Source organism: Pieris brassicae, chromosome 2 (assembly GCF_905147105.1).
Source record: "Pieris brassicae chromosome 2, ilPieBrab1.1, whole genome shotgun sequence".
NCBI classification, from domain to species: Eukaryota; Metazoa; Arthropoda; class Insecta; order Lepidoptera; family Pieridae; genus Pieris; species Pieris brassicae.
This window is the reverse complement of record NC_059666.1, coordinates 8,125,437-8,138,671: the sequence shown is the minus strand read 5'-3', so window position 1 is coordinate 8,138,671 and position 13,235 is coordinate 8,125,437. Positions and strand designations below refer to the sequence as shown.

The following is a 13,235-nucleotide window of genomic DNA, read 5'->3' as shown; positions in this document are numbered from 1 at the left end:
GCAAATATACGTACAGCACGCTTCAAAATGGACGTTGAGGAAATAGCAGTGGTTGTGTATATCTCAAGAAATAAGCGAAAAACAAAAGGAAACAATATAGGGTTCATCCATTGTTACGTGAATGATTTACAAAGGGATTATTTTATACATATTTCACCGATCTTAACAATATGACAAGTTCTTTAATTATTTACGGATGAGCAAGTCTTCGTTTGAAGAACTGTTAAGAAAATACGTCATGGCCGCCACGGCTAGTGCGCGCCGACTGTTGTTATCAACAGTGCAATCCCGCTGGCTGTTGCGACCTGGCCGCTAGTGCGCTATTGCCCTAACTCTGCAATTGGCCGATAAATCGACGAAATGCTGATCTGCAAAGTCAACAACTGAGTTAAAACAGTGTAAAAAGATTTAGGTTACTTTGGGATATAAGAATAACGCTTTAGAATAGACCGGACGTGAATAAACTAGTGTAAGGTTCTGTCATACTCCTGGAAATATAATTAATAAGGAATCTTCTATCAGTGAGTTCTAGCAGAGTTTCTTGCAGTATTATGCTCAGTCCATACAATATACATTTTATCAAAATGTGCTTTAGATCTGTCTACATAGCACTAAATGAACAGACAGCTATACTTTAAAGTCTTTCTTACTGTGTTCGACGTTAAAACTTGTGTTCAGAGATTTGATTTTCCGTATCTGTAGCCAATAACGGATCGTTTTCTTCCTCCAGTCTCGATGACCGCGAGCTCAGTCTTGAAGCAGATACCCTTTGGGTGAGGTTCAACAAATTGGGGACTAGAGCCCCGCAGGGCGTGGCCGGAGCTGATCGCGAAGAGATTCTGGTCCCCGGCGAAATTCTCGAAGTCCTTCCGCTGTAGCCGGCTGATAGAGGCATGTATAAGCTCGATTTTCGTGTTCTAGACGATTTCTTTCCTATGTCCAGTCGTCTGAGGCGTCGGTCCTCGCTTAGTCGTCGTAAAGTGGAGTCTCGTGAGGTTTGCGTAGGACTTGTAGGCTGAGGTGGAGATTCACAGGTTCCAGCTTCAGGTGAAGGGAACAGATGTCGAATTCCGTACGCTTCGTGGTCGAAGACGGTGTCTTCGGAGTTGGAGTGTGCATGGCGTAAGGGAGGAGATGCACCCAGACGTGGCTTGCAGCCTCCGTCGCAGTACATTTCGCAGTCAATAAGCTCTAAGTCTAGATCGTACGATGGATCCTGTAATATAATGTTTAAAGAACTTTATTTCTCATTACAAAAGATGTATGAGAAACTTAATATATGTATACGAACGAGATACACGTTGCCATCAGCCATTTCTTTAATACTACGAATGTTAGACGGTTATTATTAAATAATTGCACACCCTAATTAATACTTAAAAGACTTCTTTAGAATTGAAACGAAAAAGAATTTGAAAATAGCTATATTCATTAAATGGTCAATTACTCGACATTTAAACAGAAAAATAATTTTATACTCGGTTACTCTTGTAATAAACACGTTAATTACTGAATTGAAAACTCTTTTGAAATCAGTTACAAAGTTTTAAATTATTTATACTAAATATATACACTTACTTTATTATTACTGAGGATATGATAAATATGTAGTGTAAATATCAGTTTTTTTTTTAGTAAATCAGATCAGTCCAGTGAAACATAAGAGATTAAGCTAATTAGAACTTTAACCCATGAATATAAGCATACCATTGGCTGAACTGGAGAGTTGATAAGGTTATCCCTAAACGTAGCGTTGTTGGAGTCCCTACGCCTAGGCTCAGCAAGCGAGGTCAATGACCGCAACACTGTTCGACCGCAGCCCATACTACACTCGTTGTAACTGCTCGCACACGAGTACGGCGGAGGGACCATTGTGTTCGCCTAGAAAGAAGAGTAGTACGTACCCAACTCATATAATGTATGAAATACAATTTATTGATGAGAGCTCTTATAATTAAAATTCATATAATCACCTAATTCTACCTAAGTACCTTTAATTTTTTCATATTATCAAATGCTTACTGTCGAACATTAATAACGTGTTGTCAACATAACAAAAAAAGGTAATTCACTGCTCCGAATACTAGGCCGGTAAACTAGCTTGGCTTGTAAGCCAACAGCATTTACAATGTGTTTCATTCCGTACAGTGTATCAGACCAATTTCAACCAATAATTTGCTTAATTACTTTAAAGTTTAAAGTTTTTACCGTGATTCTATTTTTAAATTTCAGTATGTGATAGGCTCTTGTTTAGACCCGCCTTATTTAAAGTTAACGCGAACGAAAAATTTAAATATGTATATCATCGACAAATTTTCATGTCCACTTTGAAGTCGCTTACCTCGTTAACAGCGTTGCACATATAACTTGAGTTAAGTGACTCGGCTGTGCTCGTCGCGGACAGAGAGCCTGGAATAGATAAGGCATGATTTCCAATTTCAAGTGTCATTCATAAACAGCTTACGGCTATTTTATTGTAGAATATATTACTAATATTCAATAAAAACGTTGCGCTCTTAAAATATATGAAAATATTGTATCAAAAACATGTAATCTCAATCATAAAAGGCCACACACTTGTGAGCTGGCAATGTAAGTCTATGGGCGGTATCACTTAACATCAGATGAGCCTACTGCCCGTTTGTCCTCTGTTATATAAAATATCTCAATCACGCGAAAACACATTAAGTAAGAGATTGTCTATTGTACCTAGGTAACACTGAAAATATTTAGAAAATAAAAAACGGCTTAATGTAGAAAGTTGCCAATACTTTTATTATTCTTCGAAGTCATCTCCGTTCTTCTCTACACATCGTCGCATGCGATGGAACCACTGAGAAAAGCAATGGGCCCGTTCTTCCTTAAGGCATTCTTCTATGGCATTTTCGTACGCTTTTACCGCATCTTCAGGGCTCTTAAACCGTATATATCGAATTTTATCTTTAGTTCTTGGGAATAAATGAAAGTCGCAGGGCGCCAGATCAGGACTGTATGGTGGATGACTCATTATCTCGACACCTGCCATAGTCAATTACTCAACACAGTCCGTTTTGCGTAGTGCGCTGAAGTTGCGTAGACCGAGGATCCTGCTTCGAGGGCGCTGCTTTCGATTTTTTTCCAAGACAACAGGCAAACAGCAATTGACATACCAGTCTGCAGTAACTGTCCTTCCATCTCCTAGCACAACTCTCGCAAAATGACCTTTCCAAACAAAGAATGAGGCAATCATCTTTTTTTCTTGACTTCTTCCTACCTTACCTTAGCCGGCCGATAGTCGAAAGGAAACACCCACTGAGTTGATTGTCTTTTGGTCTCTGGTTCGTAGCAATATATCGTGCTTTTATGACCTGTGACGATGTCAAATACAGTATTTGAGTCACCGCCGTTGAACTTATGTGACACCAGTCCATGGGAAGGTGTTTCTGGTGGTCGGTTAAAGTATGGGGAATCCATCAGGTACAAAGCTTCCTGACGCCTTAATGTTCGTGTAATATTTTTTGAACTTGACTCATACCAATACCTAGCCACGGGCAAGGCTCTGAAGGCAATCTACTGATAGGTCACTCTCTTATCTTCTTCTATCATGCGTCGCACAGCACTGATGTTATCTTCAGTAGCCGCTGTTAAAGAATCTTTCACGCGGATCATCATTGAGATTACTACGTCCACGCTTAAACTCGTGAAACCAATTGTAAATGGCACGAGATTAAGAATTAAGAAATGCTAATCATGCAGCCTATCATAGCTTTGTTGTTGAGTAAGCCCACAACGAAAGACATAATAAATCTTTGACCGAAAATTTTCTCGCGTTAGGTTCATTTCCACGCGTAACAAGAGTTTTAGATTTGTCGCCAATTCACAAAAACAAATGACAAATGAATGCAATATTACTACATTAGGATACCAAAGAGTTCTAAAATTGAAATTCAAAAAAAGTTTTCATTACAATGTTTCTAACTGGCCAGTTCTAAACATTTTCAGTGTTATTCAAGTATCAAAAAAACTTCAATTATTTCAATGTTACTTTTTTCAATAATTTTTCGAGTTATATATATAAGCTATAGAGTTTAAAAAATATTACCAGGCGCTCGAATCACGTAGTTCCTGAAGTAGTGGACCATTAGGTAGTTACCACCAGATTTCCCCTCCCCTTCATTACACGTTATAACGAGGGGATATAGATCTGGCTTTGATGTTACCTAGAACAACATACGCAGTAAGTAAGATTAAATAAAAATGGCGCCACAACCTTATAAAATAGATAGATAGGTACAGAATTTTAAGACCCAGACGCTTTCTGTATTTGTGATAATTTTTTTTTCTTAATAGAAAAGTATTTCCGAACCAATTCGACTTAGGGTCCTGTAAGAAAAGAGCGTACCAATTCTTAAATGGCCGGCAACGCACTTGCGAGCCCTCTGGCATTAAGAGAGTTCATGGGCGGCGGTATCACTTAGGATTAGGTGACTTTCCTGCCAGTTCTATAAAAAAGTAGGTGATCAGTCAGTGCCTGTCGCACACCGTCGACTTTTTGGATCTAATCCATGGTTTTTCTTCACAGTACGAGCGCGTGTTAAATGCGCACAAAAAAGTAAATTGGTGCACATCAGGGAACTACTCGATGAACTCTTGCTAAAAATACTCCTGTCTGATTTATATAGCGACATAAAGATCTTAGATTGTTTTGACACAAACAATGCAGTTTCCTCCTATCGGACTGAATCGGAGATATTTCATAAAAAATATCTATAAAATATTGTTACGAGCTAGGGGATCGGATAGAAAATGCCGTAGATTTCTTCAAGGGTTTATTTCTTGAAAAATCAATGAGGAATTTATGGGCACAAAATTAATTGCAGAGGTTCACTAATAGCACACAAAAACACAGTCACTAATTACTTCACTTATGCACACTTCACACAGTACTTTATCACTTATATTCACTTTATTCGCACTTTATCGCTTCGGTGTTTCTCTCGTGTAATCGCATTCAAAACTAAGTGACTAGTCGCGTTTCGGCTCGCTTATATATCCCTGGGAATAATTCTAAACAATATTCGAGAACTTTCTAGGCGGGCGTGCTACTGAGTAGCGATTGCACAATTCTAGAACGTTCGCACTCTTTGTCTCTTTCGCACGTTGCTCCGTCCTTCTCGGACGGCGTTCTAGAGTGCTCGTCTAGTTTCGAGAAAGTTCTGATCTTCTCTCTCTCTCTCTCGTATCATTTCGTCCTTGTCTCACACCTAGAAAGTTCGGTCTAGAATATTCCTTCACCAAAGGGGTATAACTAGGCCTGAAAACGCCTGAAAACGGGTCTCCTGAAAACTGCACTACTCGACTACACATGTTCTGAAACCGACTGAAAAAAGGTTTCAGCTTCCTGAAAAGTAGGGTAACATTATGAAAATTACAATTTTCTAATATGTGATTGACCCTCTCCTGAAACGGTCAGAAATCATATTACAGCTTGCTGAAAAGTTCTCTAACTAGTGGAAAAATCTAGAAACAGTGCAGTCGACCCGTCTTCGTAACACTACCCCTTCCTTAGACATGCTCGTCCCGAGCATCATTACATCCTTTATAGGGAGCCAATCGATTTATGTGAACGACTTTCGGTTTGCTCCTTAAACCACCCACTTTCTTTATGCGATAGGTAACGTCATTTATCTTTGTGACTATCGTGTATGGACCGTCCCCGTCAGCTTGAAGCTTTGGTGATTTGCCTTTTCGTTTTGTTGGGTTATGGAGCCATACTTGCGAGCCTTCTTTAAATTCTATATGATTCGTCTTTCTGTCATACCTAATCTTCGCAGTCTCACTTATTTTGCTTTGTGATGCTCGTACGTGTTCATGGATTTCATCCAGTTTATTACGCAGATCCGCAGCATATTCTGTAACACTCTCCGGTGTGTTAGGTGGTCGCCCAGTTACAATATCCGCTGGTAATCTAAGTTGTCTCCCAAACATGGCTAAAGCAGGAGTAACATTCGTGGTTTCATGAACCGCAGACCGGTATGACATTAAAAATAATGGAATATACTTGTCCCAGTCTTTTTGATGATTGTCCACCAGTTTTGCCAAGTGCCTTTCCAAAGTTTGATTGAAGCGTTCCACCATTCCATCTGACTGTGGGTGATATGGAGTAGTCCGCGTCTTATGAATTCCCATTAATCGGCATAATTCTTGAAATAGTAGAGACTCAAAATTTCTTCTCTGATCACTGTGCATTTCCAAGGGTACTCCAAATCTAGAGAATGCGTCATTTACAAGTATCTCAGCTACTGTAACTGCCTCTTGATTGGGAATAGGGAATACTTCGGGCCACTTCGTAAAATAGTCCATAACAATCATGATGTACTTATTTCCTTTTTCTGTTAACGGAAATGGTCCAGCTATGTCAACTGCTATCCTCTCCCATGGAGCTCCGACATTGTATTTCTTCATACTCGCTCTAGTTCTCGACTGTGGGCCTTTAACAGCTGCACAAGCTTTACATTTTCGAATCCAGTCTTCTACATCTTCGCGGCAATGTATCCAATAAAATCTCTCTTTAATTTTCAAAAGAGTCCTTTTTACACCTAAGTGTCCGCCTGATGAGCCGTCATGAAACATATCCAATATGTTGCGAATCTTGGATCTTGGCACAACTAACTGTAGATGAGATGCATCCCCACGAGCGTTTTCCCATTTACGACATAACACCCCATTATGAAGAACTAAGCTATCCCATTGAGCCCAGTAACTCTTGGTCGTGGTGCTAGTAGATGCAACATCATTCCATCGCGGCTTTATAGCTGAAGTTTTCATCCAGTCCAGAATTGGTTTAATGTCAGAGTCTTGTTGTTGCTCTTCTTGAATTAATTTACCACACCAATCTGGACTAATGGTATCCGTTCTTAGTATCCTCACATGTGCAACCTCTCTACCTTCGTGTCTTGTACAATGTTTACAGTCTTCTTCACATGGCCTACGAGACAATGCATCTGCGTTCCCGTGCGCTCTACCCTTGCGATGTTCAGTAGCAAAGTCATACTCTTGCAATTGTTCGATCCATCGAGCCACTTGTCCTTCTGGGTTCTTGAACTGAAGTAGCCATTTTAATGCAGCAGGATCTGTTCTAAGACGGAACTTGCGACCTAGTAAGTATTTACTGAAATGCTGCAGCGTCTTCACAACAGCCAGTAGTTCCCTCCGAGTGACACAATAGTTTCGTTCTGGTTTCGATAACGACTTGCTGAAGTAGGCTATTACTTCCTCGCGATCACCTTTTACCTGTGATAGTACACCTCCGATGCCAATTCCACTGGCATCTGTATCTACCACATATTCGCAATCATGGTCCGGGTAGCCTAGTATTGGAGTCTCACATAGTCGGTTCTTGAGCTCATTAAATGCAACTTCACACTCTCCATCCCATGTGAATTTCCTCTTCTCTTCAGTGAGTTTGTGAAGAGGTTTTGCAATATCCGCGAAATTTTTCACGAATCTTCGGTAGTAAGAGCATAAACCTAAGAAAGCACGGACTTCAGTTTTATCTTTAGGTACTGGCCATTCCTTCACCGCAACTATCTTCTCGGGATCTGTTCGAACTCCGTCCTGAGATATAATGTGACCCAAGTAGCTCACTTCTCTTTTGAAAAATAAACATTTCTTTGGACTTAATTTCAGGTTGGCTTTATGAAGTCTGGTGAGCACCCGTTGCAGATTCCGTATGTGATCTTCAAAATTTCTCCGAATGATGACTACATCATCCAAGTACACTAAGCAGGCTTGTCCTATCAGTCCTGACAGTACTTTCTCAATTAGTCTTTCAAAGATAGCAGGCGCATTGCAAAGCCCAAACGGCATAACTTTAAACTGCCATAGTCCTTTTCCAGTTGAGAACGCTGTCTTCTCTTTATGACTTGGGTCTATCTCCACCTGCCAGTACCCACTTTTCAAGTCTAAAGTGGTAAACCATTTTGCCCCACTTAAGGTATCCAAGGTGTCATCTATTCTAGGTAAGGGGTAACTGTCCTTCTTTGTGATATCGTTAAGACGACGGTAGTCGACGCAGAACCTTAAACTGTTATCCTTTTTCTTGACTAAAACTACTGGAGAGCACCAAGGGCTGGAAGATGATTCGATGACATTATGGTTTGACATTTCCGTAATCATCTTGTCTATATTTTTTTCATATGCGACAGGTACTCGTCGCAGTCGCAAACGTATCGGTCTTTCGGTTCCAGTCTCAATTCGATGTTTAACGACACCTGTCCTTCCTAGATGTCCATCGTGTGTAGCAAACATGTCTGAAAATGACTTCAATAGTTCCTTTGCTTTCAACATTTCTCCTTTCGACAAGGATTCCTTACAGCCCTCTAATACTTCTTGAACTATATCTCGTTGTTTACTGACTGTACTATTTTCAGTGATGGATCTATAGACGTCATACCCACCCTGCAATGTATTACCTTTTAGAGAAACTACCTCATCTCTACACTTGAACGTACCGTTCTCCAAGTCAATCTTACAGTTGTAATGCTTCATGAAGTCTAAACCGATAATACAGTCATCCACGATGTCAGCAATAACCACCTTATGTCTGTATGATCTTCCCCCAATCTTGAAGGTAGCGATACCTTCCCCTCGAACGGTTATGTGATGACCAGTAGCTGTAAGGAGCTGTACATTTCCACCAGAAAGGCTTTTGTAAAATGACTTCAGAAGTTGGTATCTAATTACTGTCCGGGAAGCTCCAGTATCAAGGGTTAACTCACACCTACATCCGTTAACTTCTCCATCGATAACAATGGTATTCCCATCCTGAGTTTGAGTGATCATAACTTTTGGGGCCTTCCTTACAGAACCGGCCAGCACCCGCCCCTTGGTCCTGGCTTCTACTCGTTTCCCTGCCGCTGTTCAGCGGCAGTCACACCCGCTGCTTCCGGTTCCCCACGTCTAGTCTTTATTTCGCCTCTGAGATCTTTTTTAGGGCATGAAAACCTCATATGTCCTATTTCCCCACAGAGGTAACAGGTGGGTCCACGTTGGGAACTTGGTTTTTCCGTGACAGCCCTGATGCGGTTAGGTCGATGATCCTTGCAAAATGCTTCCACCTCCAACGCATAGGCAAGAGCATCCTTAAGGTCCTTATGGTGACCAAGGTTCACAGCCATTCGAATTTCACGGTCTCGAATACCGTCGACAAAAGCTTGAACCAACATCTTGTCTGCAACATCTGGTGAGGATGCGTAGGCCTTCCTTACCAGCTTCTCTATTTCAAGTCCCCATTTTTGCAAACTTTCATTTGTCTGTTGTATTCTATCCTTCAATTGCGCCCTATAAACGTGCTCTAAATGTGCGTCTCCATACCGTGATTCCAGGGCATCTAGCAGTTGCTTCAACGTCACCTTACCTTTCTTGGTATCTAATATGGAGAGGGCTTCGTCTCGCAGTCCCAGAATAAGGGCGGTAACAGCTTGATCGTCAGTCCACCCGTTTGACTCTGCTACAGTCTCAAACTGCAGCTTGTACGCGCCCCAAGAAGATGTACCATCAAAGGGAGGCACTTTCAGATTTCCAGGTGCTGTTACAGTCGTGACAACACCAGTGGTCTTCAGGCATTGGATTTCATTTTCTATTCCAAGGATACGTTTATCCTGCGTGGATAGCTTACAATCCATATCAGATTCCAAATTCTCAATCTTTTTATCTACCTGTATTTTCAGGTCACAACGTTTTTCTCCTATATGGCGAGCCTGCTCCTCTTGACGTCGTGCCTGCTCCTCTATCATGCGACGTGTCTGAGCCTGTTCTTCCATCATTTGGCGTGTATGTTCTTCTTGACGGCGTGCCTGGTCTTCCATTATTTGTCGTGCCTGTTCTTCTTGACGGCGTGCCTGTTCTTCTTGCCGGCGTGTTTGTTCTTCAATCATTTGGCGTGCCTGTTCTTCTTGACGGCGTGCCTGTTCTTCTTGCCGGCGTGTCTGTTCTTCAATCATTTGGCGTGCCTGTTCTTCTTGACGGCGTGCCTGTTCTTCCTGCCGGCGTGTCTGTTCTTCAATCATTTGGCGTGCCTGTGCCTGTTCCTCCATCATTTGACGCAGAGCAAGAAGGATGTTGGCCTCGTTGCTTTCGCCCATCCCACGGTTCGCATCAAAACTTTGTCGTCGGGCGGCGTCACGTGCTAATTGCGCCCTTGTCTGCACTCCCTCCGCAGCTGGAGTCTCTGCCACAGACTCCTCTTGATTCTCCCTTGGAGTAATTGGCATTTTTCTATCCCACTTCTGACACCAAAATGTTACGAGCTAGGGGATCGGATAGAAAATGCCGTAGATTTCTTCAAGGGTTTATTTCTTGAAAAATCAATGAGGAATTTATGGGCACAAAATTAATTGCAGAGGTTCACTAATAGCACACAAAAACACAGTCACTAATTACTTCACTTATGCACACTTCACACAGTACTTTATCACTTATATTCACTTTATTCGCACTTTATCGCTTCGGTGTTTCTCTCGTGTAATCGCATTCAAAACTAAGTGACTAGTCGCGTTTCGGCTCGCTTATATATCCCTGGGAATAATTCTAAACAATATTCGAGAACTTTCTAGGCGGGCTTGCTACTGAGTAGCGATTGCACAATTCTAGAACGTTCGCACTCTTTGTCTCTTTCGCACGTTGCTCCGTCCTTCTCGGACGGCGTTCTAGAGTGCTCGTCTAGTTTCGAGAAAGTTCTGATCTTCTCTCTCTCTCTCTCGTATCATTTCGTCCTTGTCTCACACCTAGAAAGTTCGGTCTAGAATATTCCTTCACCAAAGGGGTATAACTAGGCCTGAAAACGCCTGAAAACGGGTCTCCTGAAAACTGCACTACTCGACTACACATGTTCTGAAACCGACTGAAAAAAGGTTTCAGCTTCCTGAAAAGTAGGGTAACATTATGAAAATTACAATTTTCTAATATGTGATTGACCCTCTCCTGAAACGGTCAGAAATCATATTACAGCTTGCTGAAAAGTTCTCTAACTAGTGGAAAAATCTAGAAACATTGCAGTCGACCCGTCTTCGTAACAATATAAATTATTGATCGCGCACCTCATATCGGGCCGATTCAATTGTCATATTTAATTATTGTAATAGTTTAATTAAAGTAATTTTATTTTATTTTTTCTTGGGATTCACCGCTGGCCCTCGCTTAATTCGCTTATAACGCCAATGTTTACAATAACTAAGTCACAGACAAACAGTCCTATAATAATAGGATTACAAAACTAATGATTAATGATCTCAAATTACAAATCACAGCGTAAAAACCTAACAGAGTGATAACAGAATGCTCTTCGTATAACCTTTTGGGCGCGAGAAAATTTTCTATTTCTACGAACGAAATCCACAGATAAGAAAACTACTTTTACTTGAATGTACATATAATAGCACACACTAATTATAGGAATACTTTAATAAATACATAAAACATACTTCAGAATACGGCGGCGGCGCCTGATGGAATGAGCCACAACGACTATATCTTGGCGGTGGATATACTGAGCCCGCGGAATCTCTCTCTGAAGCATTTCGGTGGAAGCAGCAAGACATAGAGCACATGTATATTCCGCCGTTTCGTTTCGACACCACGTACCACAAAAAGATGGCCATTAAGCCAACTACTGTTGCTAATAGAGATAGTATTTGCCTGAAAAAAAATACATCAGAAAATCAACTTTGGAATGTTGGATTTCTAATATTAAACAGATAGTAGCAAAATAATATAAAAGTTAATATGTTAAGGACATAAATGAATAACCATATTTGACGATGTAAGATGCTAAACTTAATTTTACAATCTTTGATTATAAGTCAAATATATTTTGATATCATCAAAAGTGGGTTTGCCAATTCTTATACTCTTACCATTGCAAATACCAATCGTCGTCATATATACTCGGTGTATGCCTGGGTATCACAGTAGCTGGTGCACAGCATCCCTCCTTGCAGCACAACCAGTGTGGTGGGCAGTGCTGGCCGTCAGAACAAGGTGTTTGAGCTGCACACTGAGAAATATTGTGTAAGCCAGACCAGAACATAGACCATTCATGTAAGGAAGAATTATTTACATACGTTAAGTAAGTTATAAGCAATTTGATATTAATAAAAATATCAATAATTAATTTAACGAATTTAAATCTATAATTTATTAACACCAAGTAGATTAGTAGCTACGCTGAAACTGCTAAACATATATGTATATATAATTGAATAAGTATATTCAAATATAGGTTAAATTTAAGTTAAGCTCCTTTCCTGTCAATGTATTGTTATAGATCATGAATTTGATATATGGTACATATATAGTTCTATCAAGTTGTTCTAACGATAACTTAAGCAATTTTATATTTAAGCTTAGTTAAATCAATAATGCATATTGTACCATTTTCTTCGTTTGATCACGCAGGAATAGACCCAAGAGAACTGTAAACCTGGCACAAGAAATAAAGGAAATTAAAGTAAGTGTCAATGAATAGAAATGGTATAAAAATCATGAAAAATAAGAATTATGTAGTTATACTTATTAGAAAGCTCGTTAAATAATTACAGAGTAAATCATATTGTGTTTACGCGGGAAACTGAAAACGTACCGCGCATGTTTTCCCGCCGATCGATTGTTCTGTCAACGTAGATTTCAGAATATTTACATTAATATTTTTTTGATAATTTAAATTATTATTGATCTAAAATGTATATCTTCTTGCAATACACTAATATGACAACAGGTTATGGTATGTTTAATTTGTTGTTATATTAATAAAACACATTTAAATGTAAAAAAAATAATAGGTTTATTATAAGTATGCCTATCAATCTAAGATTGAGAATTAATACTTACAAAGGATTCAATTGACATGATTCCAAGAAAAAATGCACCAAGAATAAAGAAAAACATTGCGAATACAAGTGGATTTCTGCAATACATGAAGCACAAAATGTTAATTTGTTACATTTAGAAAACTAGTGCTGGTGTATACTGTATGTAACAATACAATAGCGTTATTTTATTTTGAGAATTTCATCCCTGCGTCACGTTTCACGTCAGAAAGGGGCCGCACGGTACTGAATTTTCTTGTCCACCCACATAATCCACCCGGCGGTTGGCACCCTGTATGTATAACTAGTCACCTTGACCCACCGCCCTCCCTCCTAAATATCACGTCCTCTACGTCTGCGGCGAAACATAAGGATGAGTATAGCTCTCAT

General features: G+C 40.1%; 1 protein-coding gene across 2 annotated transcripts; it reads right to left on the bottom strand.

Moving 5' to 3' along the window:
* Positions 1-376: 376 nt before the first annotated feature.
* Positions 377-13,137, bottom strand: LOC123720454. 2 transcript variants are annotated; one of them, XM_045677062.1, is made up of 8 exons: positions 12,868-13,137; positions 12,412-12,460; positions 11,895-12,034; positions 11,463-11,676; positions 4,082-4,199; positions 2,342-2,409; positions 1,708-1,881; positions 377-1,216 (listed from the first exon to the last, which is right to left on the bottom strand). In XM_045677062.1, exons 2-8 carry the CDS (start codon positions 12,412-12,414, stop codon positions 662-664), a joined length of 1,272 nt encoding a protein of 423 aa, XP_045533018.1. In that variant the 5' UTR covers positions 12,415-12,460; positions 12,868-13,137; the 3' UTR covers positions 377-661. The 2 variants fall into 2 exon arrangements, with proteins under 2 accessions (XP_045533018.1, XP_045533017.1); XM_045677061.1 differs by lacking the exon at positions 12,412-12,460.
* Positions 13,138-13,235: the final 98 nt, after the last annotated feature.

Bases quoted from the DNA above. Each gene is read 5' to 3' on its own strand.
- LOC123720454 (XM_045677061.1), bottom strand. From the start codon at position 12,954: ATGTATTGCAGAAATCCACTTGTATTCGCAATGTTTTTCTTTATTCTT. The intron at 2,410-4,081 runs GTAATATTTTTT...TATCTATTCCAG, and splicing joins CTACGTGATTCGAGCGCCTG to GCTCTCTGTCCGCGACGAGC. The intron at 1,882-2,341 runs GTAAGCGACTTC...TCTTCTTTCTAG, and splicing joins TGTGCAACGCTGTTAACGAG to GCGAACACAATGGTCCCTCC.